This window comes from Diadema antillarum, unplaced genomic scaffold (genome assembly GCF_040938485.1).
Source record: "Diadema antillarum isolate AM-2024a unplaced genomic scaffold, OU_Dant_1.0 seq00001455_RagTag, whole genome shotgun sequence".
NCBI lineage: Eukaryota > Metazoa > Echinodermata > Echinoidea > Diadematoida > Diadematidae > Diadema > Diadema antillarum.
This window is the reverse complement of record NW_027272201.1, coordinates 1,146,752-1,164,562: the sequence shown is the minus strand read 5'-3', so window position 1 is coordinate 1,164,562 and position 17,811 is coordinate 1,146,752. Positions and strand designations below refer to the sequence as shown.

The 17,811-nt window shown below is 38.8% G+C and overlaps 1 protein-coding gene across 1 annotated transcript in view; it reads left to right on the top strand.

The window, feature by feature from the left end:
- LOC139709623 (polypeptide N-acetylgalactosaminyltransferase 13-like) overlaps positions 1–13,402 on the top strand; it is a 32,689-nt gene extending 19,287 nt beyond the window's left edge. Inside the window, exons 6-10 of the mRNA XM_071621582.1 lie at positions 6,206–6,323; positions 10,563–10,883; positions 11,613–11,723; positions 12,020–12,169; positions 13,214–13,402. Coding sequence (XP_071477683.1) covers positions 6,206–6,323; positions 10,563–10,883; positions 11,613–11,723; positions 12,020–12,169; positions 13,214–13,375 — 862 coding nt within the window. The 3' untranslated portion in view covers positions 13,376–13,402. The remainder of the gene's footprint in view (positions 1–6,205; positions 6,324–10,562; positions 10,884–11,612; positions 11,724–12,019; positions 12,170–13,213) is intronic.
- Positions 13,403–17,811: the final 4,409 nt, after the last annotated feature.

Here is a 17,811-nt window from a genome sequence, read left to right as displayed (position 1 = left end):
TGAGGAAAATCGGGCAATCCGTACATTTTTAAGTGTCGTTGCAGCCATCGCTAGATGAGAAGACTACAACGATTCGTCACGTCATGTGTGTACAATGATATAAAAAGTATACAGAAAATTCCACATATTTTCACTTTCTATAGCATGATGAAAGAGTACTTGACTTACCTCTTTCAGTAACAAGTTGAGGGAAAGTGCACTGTTTATAAGAATAAGATGTTGTGAAATTCCCGCAATATTAATTTCGTTATCGTTGTACTTTACCTGACGTCACAAACTGTAGTAATTGTCTCATCCAGCGGTGGCGGCACCGAAACGTTAAAAATCGATAACTTTTGAACCGATTGTCCGATTTTCCTCTACCTTCGCTGATGTGTTCTACTGAGATTGCTGCATTTACTCAACCAACATGTTTATTTTGGTTTCATTCCCCTTTAAAAGCTTGCTTCCTGCAACCATCCTTCCTCTTTTCTACTTCGACATTGACCTTGGTCTGTCATAATAAATAGAGTGATGGCCAGGGTTGGGCCAAGATTTCATCATTGGTCATTATTTCATATCCTACATTTCAACTCGTGTTATCGTTGATGACACTCGTCATTGATCAGATCCACACGTTGTTTGCGCTATTTTACCTCGCAATATGCTCGAACCAACCAAGATCGTATAGCACAAGAAGCTCTGTGATTGGGTCAAATTAAAAATGATAAGATCCGGGGGGTATTTCATTAAGCCTTTTGTCTGATTTTCTTTTTCTGACAAACTGTTATAAGCTCCTGAAATTCGTGTATCTGATTGGCTGAGAGCAAATTTGACGAATTTGTCGGACAAAACGCTTCATGGAATACCTCCCAGACATACTGTCTGGAAAGAGTTTGTGTAGCGTCTCCGTGAAATAGGAAGCAAACTATTCCTTAGATGCTTGTGAAAATTTGAGTCTCCTCTTTAGAGTAATGCTTATCATTTCGATATATTAATGAAGTCTTCTGTCTGGGAGTTGCATTCTATCAAAATTCTCGGAGATATACAAAACCTAAACACTTTCAACATGGTTGTGTCAGTATGTACGATGTGTCCTGAAGACTGGCTTAGTCTCATGTAACGAAAACAACAACACCACCACCAACAACAACACACACATCCCATACTGCGCACAGTTTCATTATAACGTCATTCTTTCTAGGTGTGGCTCGAAAGAAATGTCAAACTTTTACTTTAAATCAGAATTGAAACTTTCAGCTTTCCGCGGCTACTAACAGACTAAAGGGTTTTCCCAGGTCACATTCTGATCGCCAAGGCGCTGGACGCTGTGTACACCGGATCGAAAAGACAGACAATTCAATTTGACCAAGGATCCGAGTGTCAAATCAGCTCTTGTCCGGGGAGCGATTTTCGGACAGATGTGTCCTTTGGGCATGTCATGTCCAGTTTTTGACCCATCCTTCGTTATCAGGGTGAATTGGCGGGGAAAGTAAATTTCAGCCTGCAGCATGTGACTTCATCAATTTCCCTCTTTTCAGTGGAAGAGCTGTAGGCATCTGATTATTACCTATACGTACCTCCGCCAGTACATTCTTTATCCAGTTCTACCCGCTGGAAAGTTGTTGTGGCCCTGATGACTAATAGGTGTTTGTCTTTCTTTCTTTTTTAATCAAGTGATGTATAATTCAGTCGCAATGTTGTTAAATGCTTTGACGAAAAGGAACATTGCAGAGTACAAGGTGCAAAGGTTTCAAGTAATTTTCAGACCACAAGTTAGATGTTAGACCACACAGCCATTTGTGTGGATATTATTAAACAAGCAGTCTTTTTTTGTGGTACAGAGATAACTTTATCTATTAAACAGCATTTCCTACAAAGGACTTCTTTTGCGTGTGATTATAAATGACGAAACATCTATCATTCCTTGTGTTTGAATATGCTATGTTTATTTGTTCCAAGGTAAACGTGATGTAGAATCACCCTTTAAAGGGGAATTCCTGACGTGAAAAGTTAATAAGGTAGTCTGATAAAAAAAAGAGAGTAAAAAGTGAAAAGTTAGTCTGATAAAAAAGGGTAGAATTTTATAAGCACAGAAGTTAAAATTTGATTGAAAATTTTATGAAAATTAAGAAAGTTGTTAAATGTTATGAACGTTGCTACTCTTGCAGAAAATGTACCAGTCAATATGAATATGTAAGTGAATGAGTTGATAATGTCATCGCCTCACAACTGGTCAAAAAGTTTGTGAACAAAATCTTAAATTTTCCAGCTTTGTTATTCGAACGCAATTCTGTCCCAATCTCATATCCTGATATACCACACTTATCATTATTTTAGAGTTATATTACCAAGAATAACATTATGTTTTACACTCCTATAGCAGGAAAAAGCAAAACATGAATTTCCGTTGGTTACTTGTACATGAACGATGGAATATTGTGAGGTGATGACATCATCAGTTCCTCATTTGCATATTCATATAAACTGTTCAAAGAGTGTTTTCTAAAAATTAGCAAAGTTTATGATTTCAGAACTTCCCTAATATTCATCTAATTGTGATCAAATTTTCGCCGTTGTGCCAGCTTGTACCATAATACACTCTTACTTTCAGACTAACTTTTAACCGGTCTGGATACCCCTTTAAAAGGGGGGAAAGGGAATGGAGTTTAAGGGGTGGGGTTAAAAAAAAATCAGTCCGTGGGTGGTAAGTGAGATCCAATACGGCAAACAGTGGACCCTCCCACGAGGAATGTATATTTACCGGAGAGTCATGGCGTGTAACATTAGGACATGATGTGGAGTGATGGACTACGCATGGTGTGCTTTTATTGGGACGATCGATGGACGCGTATGTTGTCGCTGGAAGCCAGATCTTTCGCAGTATCTATAAAAGGATAATAAAAGCACACCGAACGGGAAGTACGACAGAGGTTCATTTCCATTTTTTTTTAATCCGGTGGCATGTTCGGGAAAATGAATAGATGATTGAGAGAGAATATATGGTCAGGTTAAAAAAAAAAGGGGAGGTTAATATGAAATGAAACAGTGTATGTAAAATAAAAGAAACGGGATCGAATTGTTAAAAAGAAAAGAAATGACTGTACTTCATTTTGTAAGATATATCAATGAAGACAATTCTGAATAAATTCATTTGAATCTGAATTTGGAAAAATTAATCTAAGTTGTCATTTTGAACAACAGATAGAACGTTTTACTTCCTTATCATAATTCGTTGGATGAGAAATAAAAAATGGGGACCTCTTCGTTTTTTGCTGATGACATCTACGTGGCATCAGTATCAGTATAAGCCCTTATTCTTACTCACCACTTCTGTGGGATAATCGAAAGCGTCAGAAAGTGTACGTGATGATATTACGACCATTTTCATCCACCTTTCTCTTTCTACCCCCTCTATTTCTGTCTCTCTCTCTCTCTCTCTACCTTCTTCCGGAGGCAGAATGAGGTTAGTTGGAGGGAGAAAGAAAAAGAAAAATCCCGCCTATTTTTCCAGTTCATGATCATTTTCAATTTCGAAAAAAACGTCACAGTGAACTGTTGCCAATCCTCAAGGGGTCTGCAGTAAATCCCTCTTCGTACTCTTATCTTTACCAGCCATAAAAAAGGGGGAAAAGTCTGACAAATCAACAACTCCTGCCGAATTGGTTCTCCCTCAAAAATCTTCCGTCCCAACTCGTTTACGTCAAGTCACGAAAGAGGGGAAAGAGGTAATCCGTTCGCCGGTGTCAGACGCAATAATGCACCTACGCGCAGAGGCTGCTGGAAAACATGTGCATAGCATGTGACAGCGCCGCGAGGGAAGAGGCGGAAAAGAGGACTGCACATACCTCCGATCAGGCGGGTCCTTTCCACCTCCCTCTGACCCTCCGGTGCATGGGTACATTAGAGATTCGGTGATGTTCCCACACACTGGGTCATGCTTCCATAGATCTCACACGTCCTAGACTCAAGAAAAACATCCCAAAGGGCTGAAACGTTGATACGCGACATTCTCTAAGAATAACATTTTTTTTTTTACACTAGTGAAGACACAATGTCATGTGAAGGTATGAAACCCTGTCTTACTTCATATGCTGCTATCATTTTCGTATTTTCCCAAGTAACATATCTCTCTCAAAATATTTGTGAACAGTCGGTATATCAAGAGACATCGCTTAGTGCGCTTCACACAAAGAGATAAAATGTCCAAGAGAAGATTATTATAGACTTCAACAGATGACTCCATTACATTATAATAGCTGCTTGCACCGCAGATTTAGTTCTTTACGACTCATATTTCACCCTTGTCTTTTCTCTTTGGTTAAAAGGTAGCCGATTGGCTGCCCCACGGGGATTATAGGTACCAACAGAAGCATTTTCTTCGTCAGCCGCTCTTTATTTCACATTCCACTACTTCCCCGTTGTCGATGCGCCTCCCACATCTCGTTGCCGTGGTGACACACGTCGATACTTCCTGTTTACCTACTTGGATGATTTTGACTGCCGAGTGTTACGAGGAGGAAACACGCTCTCAATGTATAATGAGCGTCCTCCTTTCAAGGAGCGAAGAACACAGGCATGTTTGTCTCGGCTCTGCAAAACGACGGCGTGTAGAGCAGATATACTTATAGCCTTCCCATCTGGCGGGTAGATAATCGTGTTTCTTTACACGATGTACATGTGTATGTATGTATGTATGTATGTATGTATGTATGTATGTATATGTATGTATGTATTCAATATATGTGTGTATGTGTGTTTGTATGTATGTATGTATGTATGTATGTGTGTATTCATCCTAGGTAGATAGATAGAGAGGGGGTAGGGGAGAGACACATCACGTTGGAAGGTGGTGGCCCTGTAAAAGTGTTAAGGTCATCCAAGCACATATCCCTATATTTATGTACACAATCAGCGAAAATGAAGAAATAGCTCCAAAACAGAATGGAATTAAAACAACAACATCAAACACCCATTAAATACCTAAAGAAAAGAAAAGAAAAGAAAGGAAGGGTGTAAAGTAGAAAATGGTGTCGAATGATTTCAAATAAAGTAAACGAGTATTAGACAGACACGATTGGGCAATGAAAGACAAGGAAGAAACAATGATAATACGCGGCGTCCTCGTATTCAAAGGAAATTACTACCGTTTCTTACTTTTGTGTGTGTGTGTGTGTGTGTGGGGGGGTTAATGCAGATGATTTAGAATACAAAAATGAGATACAAAACACAATGTAAGCTGGAAAATGACAAAGCCCTCACTAGGCGCGCTGTGCTTATGCTTTATCAATGTACGAGCACTGTGTGCAATCTCTGAAAAAAACAACAACAATAATGTATTTGCTTCGAGTGTTGTTTTTTTTTTCTTTTGGAAGCAGCAATCATCACGATGGATATGCTATACACACTACATGTACAGATAAATCTTCATACAAAGTAAGAAGAAGGAGGATTATGAAGAGAGAGAAGGAGGAGGAGTAAAAAGGAAGATGGAGAAGATAACACGAAGTGAAACCTTGCACGACTCGGTGCCGACAACTAAATCAGAGAACGTTGTCATTTGAGACGCGCACGATATTAGATCCTCTTTTGGTATGCCCGCAATTCACGCGCTTCAAATATTTGCGTCTTTTCGTACGATTTCTCCCCGAGAAACACGTTTTGATTGTATGAGGGTTTACACAGATAATCCAACGCTTAAGCCATGTTTAGATTCGTTATATAAACATCATATTTAGCAATATGGATTATTCGAAATATCTTGTAAGACCCAATTGGATGCTATAGCATAGGACCTGGTGGAAGATAATCCTGTCTTTATGACTGTATTTGCGGTATGATTGCAATTATACACGGTTATTGTTATTAGCTCACAATTCCTGAAGGTCTAACACATTATCTCAAGTATAAGAGCATCTGGCGTTTTGTTTTTTGTTCGTTTTAAAAAAAATTAGAATTCGTTCTCTCCCCCTGAATTGCAATGTCGATGGTGTCCGACCAATGTGTGGACATGAAATGTGGCCTGAAAGTGGAAGGCAGACCGCCCCTCAGGTCGTGCCGTAAAATCGCTTTTATTATCTGAGAGCCGAGTCATTGTATTCATCTCACATAAAACGCGGAAAGAATACACAAGCGCACGAACATTATCGAATTAAGCTGTTATACCAAGGTCCTTCACCCTTTACTTTAATTCATCTGGAAACTTTTCTTTATGATTTTTCGACAGGACTCCGACAATTGCTGGCGGTCTGTTTGCCATCGATAAAGAGTTCTTCGAGAGGCTGGGCTATTATGACCCGGAATTGAAAATCTGGGGGAGCGAAAATCTGGAACTGTCTTTCAAGGTGAGCAGGGGGGAGCTAATCTTTTTTTTAGGTGATCCGAGTATCCTTCGGATCACCTTCTGTATCTGTACGGATTCTTTCTTCTTCTTTGTTTCTTTATTTCTCCGCAAAAGTTGTGCAGAGGTTAGCTCAGAAAGTCCGCTGCCTATCAATTTCAAAATTATACCACGTATGCATCATGTCCAAAAGACGACAAATCTAATGTATCATTGTGATCAGTCGACCGTGACGTCACTATGACGTCATTATATGAAAACACATTCTCAATCATATCTCATTAATGGAATGAAATTTTTCAATGAAATTTACGTCACATATATTTCAAATTATGCGCATTCTACTCATGTTCTCAAAGTTCATATTTTCTCTTAAAACGTGCGCGTACGCGCGCGTTGAAATATTTGTATGCTCCAATCGAGCTCAAATTTTTTTTGCACACGTTTCAGACCATTTGGAGCATTTTTTGAAAAATTGAAAAAATCGGACGGACGCGTACGCGCGCGCGCATATACGCACGCACAGCTCATGTGCAATTGAAATTTCCAGTTTTTTCACTTTGATCGGATGTCTGAAATGTTAAGGAATATTTATACCAAGTTTCAAATCAATCCGACTCAATATGACGTCATACGGGCCCGTCAAAGTTGAAATTCCGCGCGCGCGTCAATGGCGATATACAGTGCAACTATGCCAAAAAACTGCCAATTTTAAATCCGATTTTACTCGTCAGGATGGACGGTGACCCCCCATTTTCTGTACATATTTTGAAAGCTGATGAGTTGTACATGTCATTTCATGGGGTGGCAATGCTGACAAAATGATTAAAAGATATCAAATTTCTTAATAAAGTAAAAAAAGTAAATTTTCAAAATGACGTCATCAAATTTCAAGTTCATTCGAGCATATCTCACTAGTCCTTTGTCAATTTTCACCCAGATTTCAGTATGATGTAGCTTATTTAATGTTCTTTCAAACATAAAATTACAATATTTTGATTGGATAACGGTATCACCTCGTAAAAATGGATTAAAAGTAATCTTGTCAAATTTGACCAGTTTACGTGTTATCTCTATGGGAGTGCAGTTTTTCTGGAAATGAAAATTGACATGACTATCTTTATCGAGCACTAGCTCACTTAAGCTTCGGTAAATTTCTCCCAGATTTTAATATGTTGTAGCTGAGACTTTACGCTACCGTAAGTGTGCCCTTTGTTTTTTCATACGATGTCAGAATCACGTCAAAAAATTGGATTGAAATTCAGGCTTATCTTCGATGTATTGAGATATTTCTTTCTTTCTGCAACTTTCTTTGCAATAACTCAAGAAAAACGGCCTCTATCACTTCTATATTTTGCACATGTTTAGTTCATGTCACGTGAATTATTTCATAAAATAACAACTACTTGATCGGACACCATCTTGGGTATGTAAATTAGGGTCAAAGGTCATACGTGTTTCACCCTGTATCTTAGTGAATAGATGTCCTATCTTTCCCATATTTTGCATACGCAAAGACCATGTTACAAGGATCATTTCACAAAATAACCACTTTTTACTCAGATGCCATCTTGTCTGTACAAATTGAGGTCAAAGGTCATATGTACTTCTTTTTGTATCTTCGTTATGACGTGTTATCTCTATGGGAGGGAATTTTCTTTAATGTGAAAATTGACATGATTGTCTTTATCGAGCACTAGCTCACTTACCCTTCGATGAATTTCTCCCAGATTTTAATATGTTGTAGCTGACACTTTGCGCTATCGTTTTGTTTCCTTTGTTTTTTCATACGATGTCGGGATGACGATAAAAAATTGGTTGAAATTAAAGCTTATCTTCTATGTATTGAGATATTTCTTTCTTTCTGCAACTTTCTTTGCAATAACTCAAGAAAAACACGCCCTATCACCCCCATATTTTGCACATGTTTAGTTCATGTCTCGTACATTATTTCATAAAATAACAACTACTAGATCGGACAACATCTTGGGTATGTAAATTAGGGTCAAAGGTCATAAATGTTTCATCTTGTATCTTAGTGAATACCTGTCCTATCTTTCCCATATTTTTCACACGTATAGACGATGTCGCGAGAATCATTTCACAAAATAACCACTATTTCATCAGATGCAATCTTGGGAGTGCAAAGGTGGGTCAAAGGTCATATGTATTCATTGCTGTATCTTCGTTATTCAGTGTATACAGAATTTGGTACCAAAGATGGCAGATATGACTCCCTTTTCTAAATGAGAATGCAAACATCACACGGCCAATGTCTCTAAACACAGATGAAACTTGTATGGTCATGCCTATTGCGATCAGGACTCGAATCATTGATAAAAAAAAATCGGATCACCTTAATTTGTCAGTAATGACAAATTACAATCTCTAGTTTTCTTTTTTTTTTGGTATAGAAAGTAGCGGTATGGGGGGGGGGGGCATTTCATGAAGCGTTTTGTCAGATATTTCATCTGACAAACTGTTATAATCTACTGAAATTCTTGCATCTGATTGGCTGAAAGCAAATGAAATGTCCCCCTGGATTATACTATACAGTGCTAGGATGCTAAAGCAGCTCTGGGCGTTGTGGTAGATCCATGTTCACTCAAATCGTGTGTAGGGTGCACATTGACTCCACGCCAATACCGTAACGTTTTCCATGGCTTATAAAATTTGTGAATGATGCCCATCACTTTTAACTGAGTACATGTGCAAGCTTTTACACTACCAAACTGGTATAAACTAAAATGTCACATGAACACGCTGTGATTGTAATCTGATTGTTATTTATAGCGGGAACGATCTCCTGTTATTATTCAGTTCCAGTTGTTGTTGCCATGATTTAGAGGATGAGGTTCCTGTTCTAAGATTAGACAGAGACGTGCCGAGTGTCAGACATTATTTTCCCGCTCATCTGGGTGTGTAGTCTATATCTTCTAAACTCGATGTCTTGTGGTGTTGAAAGTGAATTGATCTTATTTTACTTAGTGTCATTTGCTATTGAAAAAAATGCCGGTATTATGTATGCCGCCGACGACAAAATTGATTGTGATTGTGTTTACCTTAGCAACATTTACGTAATGAATTCTACGCGTATTGTTTAAAACGCTAATGATACTAACAATTCTGTACATCTAAACTTATTTTGTTTTGACTTGTAGGTCCTGAATCAAAGAAAATGCAGTTTGCTTTCTCCAAAACCGATCGGAATCAAAACAACTACTGTAGTACATGTATCACGTTATGCTCATCTTCACCCTGTTGTTACTCCCATTATTACTACTATTGTTGATAGTATAGACATTAATCCCCACCGCCATCAACATTAAGACGACCACAACCACAGCAACAGCAACGCAACCTGATACGACTACTACTGCCACACTAGTAATCCTAGTATACTACTACTACTGCCACGACAGTAATCCTAGTATACTACTACTACCTGCTGCTGCTACTACTACTGCTACTATACTACTACTACTACTACTACTGCTACAACGTGAGTTGCTATTATTGCTACACTAATACTACTTATACTACTATATCTTTTTTATACTGCTATAACTTCTCATAGTAGTAGCAGTAGTTCGATCCGTCTCCTTTTCGTCTCATTGTAGCATACGATATAGGCCTAGGATAGTCCAGCTAAAAAGACGTCTGTAAACCCAAGACTAGCGAGGATACCAGCTAGACTTGTTAATGGCGTGAGATTCCTTCACAAACACGTCTCCCCCGGCGTATGAATGATGGCCATTTCCGTTTGATTATGTTCGCGAGATGTAAACACTGGCCATGTAGGTGAAAGCTCGCGGGTCACGTGAGCAACGACGTCGTCGCCATCAAAAGACATACTTGTCAAATTCTGCACTACAAAAACCTGTCAGCAGATGTCGTTTCATCATTCGGTTGGTTTGATGATATGTTTATGTTCTGTTTCTTGAGAGGGAGGGGATAGATAGCAGAAAAAACACATGGGGGAAAATGTATAATTCGACAAATAACCTACTTGTAATTTTGTTCCCCTTATCCCTAGCTATTTCTTAGGAATCACGAAGGAGAGATTAGAATAAAAGTGAACATGATAGTCTTAAAGTACGAAAGGAGACATCACACCCGTAGGTTACTATGTCATGGTTATCTCTTAATTCTTACATTCAATTATATATAGGAGACTGCGAGGTGCGCTTCTAGTTGTGGTGACCGACATGATTTTTTATTTTCCGGGATTACCTTTCTGCAGGTTTGGCAGTGCGGCGGGAGTCTGGAAGTTGTGCCGTGTTCCCGCGTAGGTCACGTCTTTCGCGCCAAGCCTCCGTATGATTTTCCCGGCGACCCAAAGACGATGCTCCTGCGCAACAACAAACGAGTGCTGGACGTGTGGGCGGATGAATACAAACACCTCTTCTACAGCTTGATGCCCGAGTACGCCACTGTGGATTCGGGAAACATCTCGGCTAGGTTGCAGCTCAGGGATCGCCTCAGATGCAAGAGCTTCAAGTGGTATCTCGAAAAGGTTTATCCGCATCACATCATACCGACCGAGTTCCAGCTTCTAGGCAGAGTGAGACTGAGTTCTGTTTCTTGTCCCTTACGTCACTTTAAGGGCTAGTCTATACCATTATGGTGTGAGGAACTTTCCAAAGATTTACCATGTCATTTAGAAACGAATAGTAATATTTATTTCTGATCCTGTCAGCTCATTGACTTCGTGTGACATGTAATTCCTCTTATGTCCACGACCTCTTCAAAAGATGTCTTCTTGTCGTACAAGTTTTCATTACTTTCCCGTTGTTCATAGTGAACTTTTCTTACTGGAAATTAATACATAGATTTAAAATAACACAAGACCGATTGTTTCTAAATTCCCCTTATTTCTTTATCATGCAGCTAATTCAAGCAGTTGGTTCAATCATAAACATTTCCTACTTGCAATCCATAGTTAAATGAAACAACCATAGACATGCAGATTGTTCATGAATTCCCTTATCCCTTCAATACGTAGCTAATTCAATATGTCAACCCTCTGGCATGGGATCCTGGTAGGCCATGAGTATGTCTTTGGGAATTTCAGAATTTCGAAGGGAACGAGTTAAATTTCTTAGTCTTGGATAACATGAAACTGAATAGGACAACAAAATACGTCACTGCGTGCTATGTGTTTATAGTGTCATTTCCTGGTAAAACAAAAATAGCGTTTTGAAACATAATCTATATCGTGATATCTGAAGAGGAAATGCAGTCATGATTCCGTGTATTTTATGGAGTTATATGATGTGCTTTTTTCTTCCAGATTATGAACGAGGGCGTCAATCTCTGTATCGATGTGCTACACGCCAGCAATGGAAGGCGAATTGGTGCTCACTTGGCTCTCAATCTCTGCCGAGAGGGGGCGCTAGCACAGGTACTACAGCGTGCATGCCACTGGTGCATGCTAATCCTCCAAATGAGAGAATGATGCTTCCTTCAGATCCTATACTTACCTGTACTTTAAACGGAACTCGCTGATTACAAGTTATCTATGTGACGAAACCTCTCTCCTTAGTGTAGTAACAATAAAGACAAAATTGATAAACATCGTTACCAAATGATACAATGTCGATGAAAGAGAAAGAAGAGATGAAGGATTAAAAACTATAACGATGAAAACGGAAGTGTGTTATTATTTTGACAATTATCGTCTTCTGTTTCTTCAACCAGACCTTCTCCTTGAACATGGGAAGTCAGATACAGCACGACCATTTCTGCCTGGCGTCGGCAGAGGGCGACAATCACGTTATGCTGGTTGGCTGCCACGACGCGCGAAACAATCGACAGCTGACCAATCAGCAGTGGCGATATGATGAAGAAGTGAGTTACTAGTACAAAACTTGTATCAGGTCGAGCTGATTGGTACATTCCATTTGAATGACGTGGTCCAAGTCATGCTTTATTTATTGTGTCTTTGGCAGTCCACGAACACTGGCATATTTTCCTGTGTTTGTTTGTTTGTTTGTGTTATCTATTTGGTTGTTTTTAACGTGTGCTTGTGTCTGCTACCGTGTACTAATGTGTGTCGTTGTTTTTCGTACACTGAAGTTCGACTTGCAAACAGTGTATAATGTAGAAAAGCAAACGAACAAAAATAATTAGTGTCTCCATTTATTATTTCCAATCCTTATCAAGTGAGAATACCCTCTTTTATTCCACCCCCCCCCCCCCCGTAGAGAAGATTATTTTGCTTCTCTTTTTTTTTTTTGGGGGGGGGGGGGGCGAGAACCGCCAAAATCTTCCATGACCTATTTCTGAGGTCCTGAAGATCTCCATCACAATCATTTTTGTTGATTTTGTTTTGTGGTATAATGTTGATTGTTTAAAATGTGTAATGTTCAATATCTAAATAGTTTAGGGGTACTCTAACACTCCTTTCTTCCTGTGAAGTAGTGACTGAGAATGCGTTATCAAACTTACTAATATTTGCAAATTTTGTGGACATTTTATATCTGGAAACCTAATAGCGAGCAGAAGACCGGATAAGTAAATAATTCTAACCGTAACAGCTAAGGCATTGTCAGGACATGGTTTAGTCTCGCAACGGGCGAGCTTGCCCAAAACTTACTCGATTTAGCAACAACTAATTCATAGTAGCTGGATTTTGCCACAAGGTCCCTAGAGAGAAAAAAAAAACATATTCATGAATTCGAATACAAGCTAGGCTGTTCATTTGAACCTTTTCATCTGAATTATTTTAAATGTAGTATGTGCGATATTACTCATTGCTACGTGAGACAAATTCGGGTCAGCTTTTTTCCTTTTCATTTTTTTTTTTAGTATGCAACAATATTTTAAGAAGATATGCATAAAACTGAAATGGTCTGTTGATCTTGTTTGCTGTATATGTTTCTATTTTTTCAGACCCGTAGTATAGAACACCAACTGACCGGACTGTGTATGGGTCTAGCGACGGAGCTTGATCGATCCGTGATGAAATCGTTCCTTGTTCTGCAAGACTGTTCTTTTCGTCCCGCCCAACAGTGGACCGTATTGGACACGCCCATTGAATCTCCATGGAGATGACCTATGCCCATGGCAACCGGGAGGAGGATCTAGGAGGGATCTCTGGTTAATCCGAGCTCCTCCCAGTCTTTTGTCCGCCATAGGAAATAGTTTCGTGATATGGAGTATTATGATGTCATAATTTATATGTTCAATTTCAATTTTCCATCTGACAAATGAAGATGGTTACATAGCCCATGTTAACCTGCGGTCGCTGATCTTCCATTGGATCCAGTTGTGAAGTATCTGGGGCCGACCACTTTATCGGATCGTGCACCCTGCTCTTTGCGATGAATGAAGCGGGATCTTTGACAAGTATTATGGATTATGACTCTCTCTTACACGGGGCCACCGTTTCATGTCGTATCAGAGGGACGGAGTTTTTTGTGCTTCTACTAGCATGACTAGAGAGGACAGCACGATGACGCACAACATTGCTCAGTATTCTAAAGACTCATTTGGATTCGATTCGGTCAGAAAAAAGGGCAGATACGCTGGAGACTGAGCCACCACGCCGCTCCAATTTACAGCTGCTTTGATAACAGTAATGCAAACGTGGAAGCCATGGAAAGACATGTGACATCATAGAGAAACACTACTACGTCATAAAATAGATCGTGATCTATCCATTCTGTCAGATTATGTTGCTTTTCATCGTCCACAACATCATATTACCAGTTGAAAATGAGCCCCTGACTTTGATGAAGATAATATGATGCATATTGTTGTGGAATCATCTGTCAAATTATTTCATATGTTAATCTCAAAACAATCTCTTGAAAGACAATACTGCTGAAGCGTGTTTTTAATCTTCATTAGACAGCACTCGTATTTTCAACCCTTATAATCCTCATAACCTGCATAAAATGTAACGCAACCACAGACGTGAGATTCTTTTGAGAGGAAAGCTTAGTCCCATGTGCCTGCAGTCGGCGTCTGGGATAGGATCTATAACACAATTCTTCATCCCCAAAGTTTGAAGACGTGATCTTCAGCATTGCTTGTATCGAACCTCGACAACTCTATGTACCCCCAAAAGGCCCTACATGGAATCACACACACCTATACACACATATGTGCTGTGTCGTCAGACTGGGGTGTATGGAAACTCTCCAAAAGCCCTCTTATTCTATATCTTGTTTCTCAATATGCAAGCAGCAGTAATAATGAGGATTCTGATCGAGGTATAATATTATTGACTAGAAGAGAGATTAGTGTTAACGTGATTCGACTAGGGATGTTAGAAAAGGACGTTAAAGGGATAGTATTGGTCAAGATAAGAATTGGGCTTTTAACTTTTTGCGAGATATCAAGAAACCACTTATGAAATAGTACAGAGCATACCATTTTAAGAGGAATTTAGAGTTTATTTCATGAAAATCGGTTTTGCAATGGATGAGACATCAAAAAATAAAGTAAAACAAAGCGATTGTAATAAAAGGTGGGTCCCACCGTTTGTTAGGATTGCTCTGTTTTGGATATCTCGGCCATTTCAAAACCAAATTTTATCAAACAAAACGCTGAATTCTCTTGGAATTGCACACTCTTTTATATTTCATTAGAGGTTTCTCATTATCTCGCCCCAAAATGTTAGAAACCTGAAGTTAGCTCTCAACCAAAACTATACGATCCTTTTTAAGTAGCAGATCATACATCGATTTACTTACGAGGCTGAACTTAGCTTTCACTTTGTTCCAAAAGTTCTCCGTCAAAGGCTTAACGGTACCACATTCAGAGGAGTATAACGTTTTCACATTTGGCGGCGTTCTGTGTCTGAAATATTTCACATCTCTGCGCGTACTTACATTGAATTTATTCTTATATGTACAATAATATATGAAATATAGCTTGAATACGTCATATATATTTTATGCATATATTATACATTTACATGTTGGATAAAATGTGACCCTGCATCACAAAACCAACAAAAAGTCGCCAGACATGGATTTTTAGTTAAGGGCAGATTCTGAAAGAGCAGACTCTAAGCTTTAAAATGATGTATCAATTCAAATGGGCTCCCCATAACCTACCTAAATATTAAAGACAATTGAAATTGAAATACTGGAAAGAAAGCACACACTCTGGAAAAGTGTGAACTTAGAAAAGAGGCTCTGAAGTACAGGGTCAACTCAAGCACTTAATCTTTACCAAGCCGTGCTAGCAGTGCGAGGAAAGAGACAAAACACAGGATGTAAGCCACGGGAGCAACAACAATGAAGAGATTATCAGATGAAGCTAAAATTGAGCATGTTCTATTCACACATTCTGTCCATGATTAACGCAAACTTTCAAAGCAATAGCACTATCCTTTCGAAAGTTATTACACTTGAAATTGAAAAGTGTGCAAAGGATTTCAAGAAATGAAAAGGGGCCTCTAAGACATATGTGATTATTCTACTCTCCCCCAAAAAGGGTTGTAGGAAAAAATGCTGAAAACACACTTTCCCATTCATGTTCTGATTCCAAACTGAAGAATAGTGTAGAAGGATAGCTCTTTCAGAGTATATGAAAAACTCAAGATTGACTCAATTGACCCATGTCACCTTTGTTGAGTCCTCACGTAAAACCAAGGGGTGCTACTTTTTGTTGGTTTTGTGATGCACGGTCATAAATGCCCCTCAAAAAGAGAAAGGACTGATTTGCTCTCTTTCAGTCTCGAACAATGTTTGTATAACAACGTGGAACTATCGTCAAACAAAGTAAAAATACTGTAGTATGTATTAAGCCTACACACGGAGTCACGTTTTCTTTGCCGGACCAAAGAATCCAAATAAAATATGTCAAATACAACTATAATATCATGTATTGTAGTTGTTTGTGTTTGGGTCTTTGTTACACAGGTTGGTTGTGTCACAAGCCTTGATATAATCATGCAGAGCAGGCCCGTAGCCAGGATTTTTCAAGGGGGGGTGCGGTCACTAAAAAAACGGACCTTCGGTACCAATACCAATGATGACACACACACACACACACACACACACACACACACACACACACACAATTATATATATATATATATATATATATATGATATATTCTTTGGACGACCGAACTACAAAAGTTGTATAAGAATTTGCGCGCAAAGCGCGCCGCAAATTGTGAATTTTGACTGTTTTAATGACGTTTTAAAGTCTCGAGGAAATTTGTATTTTTGTCTGTTGCATACAATCGCGTTACGGTATTTCATCTAGGAAATGGTAAAAACTCATTTTGCCAGGAAGTTGCAAAGTTTAATTGTGTTCGAGACTCTGCGCGCGTAGCGCGCCGCAAAATTGAGAATAGTGATTTTCCTGGTGTTGTTTTAACTTTTATTTTTTCTATTGTATACCCGCGTTAGCAGGCCTGAAGCCAGGATTTTTAAAGGAAGGGGGGATTGCGTTAATTAGCAAAACGGTCCTTTGATACTGTCCCGGGAGGGGTAGCGACAATTAAAAGGTGGACACCATGCTCATACATGGACTTTCAAAATGGCCCCTAAACGAGTAATGATCATATGATTTTTTCGGGCCTTAAAAACAAGTATTCCTTAAATGTTTCCTGCACCCTAAAGAAGTACTTCATCATGATTGAACAATATACCATTTTCCCAAATTTCGGCCTTGTTGATACCCTTTGATTATATACGCTCGTACATCACACTTTCCATCTAATCCGTGAGAAAAAACGACCCCTATTACGCGTTTTCTTTAGCGAGTATGGTCACGGTATCCACCTTTCAGTTGGAGTTTTCCATCCCATTGGATGCTGTTTGGAAGATGAAACATTCACTTTACTACACAGTTTATCAGCCGTTGGTATGCGAGTTTGTCAAAAACGAAAATAAATAAGAAAATTTTTAAAACAAAATGAATTGTGAATGTGAACCATTTATATTTTGCCTCCTTGTGGTAGGATATTTCCAGCATTTCCGAACTTTCAAATAATCATTTTAGATTTAATAATATTAAAGGTAGTAGATCCGATTCGCAAACATCTCCAATATCAGTCAAATGTCATATTAACCATCATGCTAAGAAGGTTTTCTTTGTGAAATTTGGAGGTCAGTGAAATTCAAAAATTAAACATCCGTTAGCCATTGGAAGAAGTTGAGTGCAAATTCAGACCTCAGGCTTAGTGCTCAGATGTTTTCCTATTTGATTTGATCTGTCTTACTGTGCACACTAAGATACATACTGGAATGGTTATTTCTTATTTATTAAATTATAGTAGCATATTTGGTTACTAGCTGTCTCTAGGCATTTTCGAATTTGGGCTGCAAAGAGATCCACTACCTTTAAGTTAGAAGAGAGATAAGTAAATAATGATAAAATAAACAAACAAAAAAGAATGAGTTTCTTTTGTAATACTATCTGACAAACTTTTTACTTTACCATTTTACTTCATAGCTCAGCACTTTCCATTCTCTCTCATACCCTCTTACCCATTACATTTAAATGAAATACAACTAAAATGAG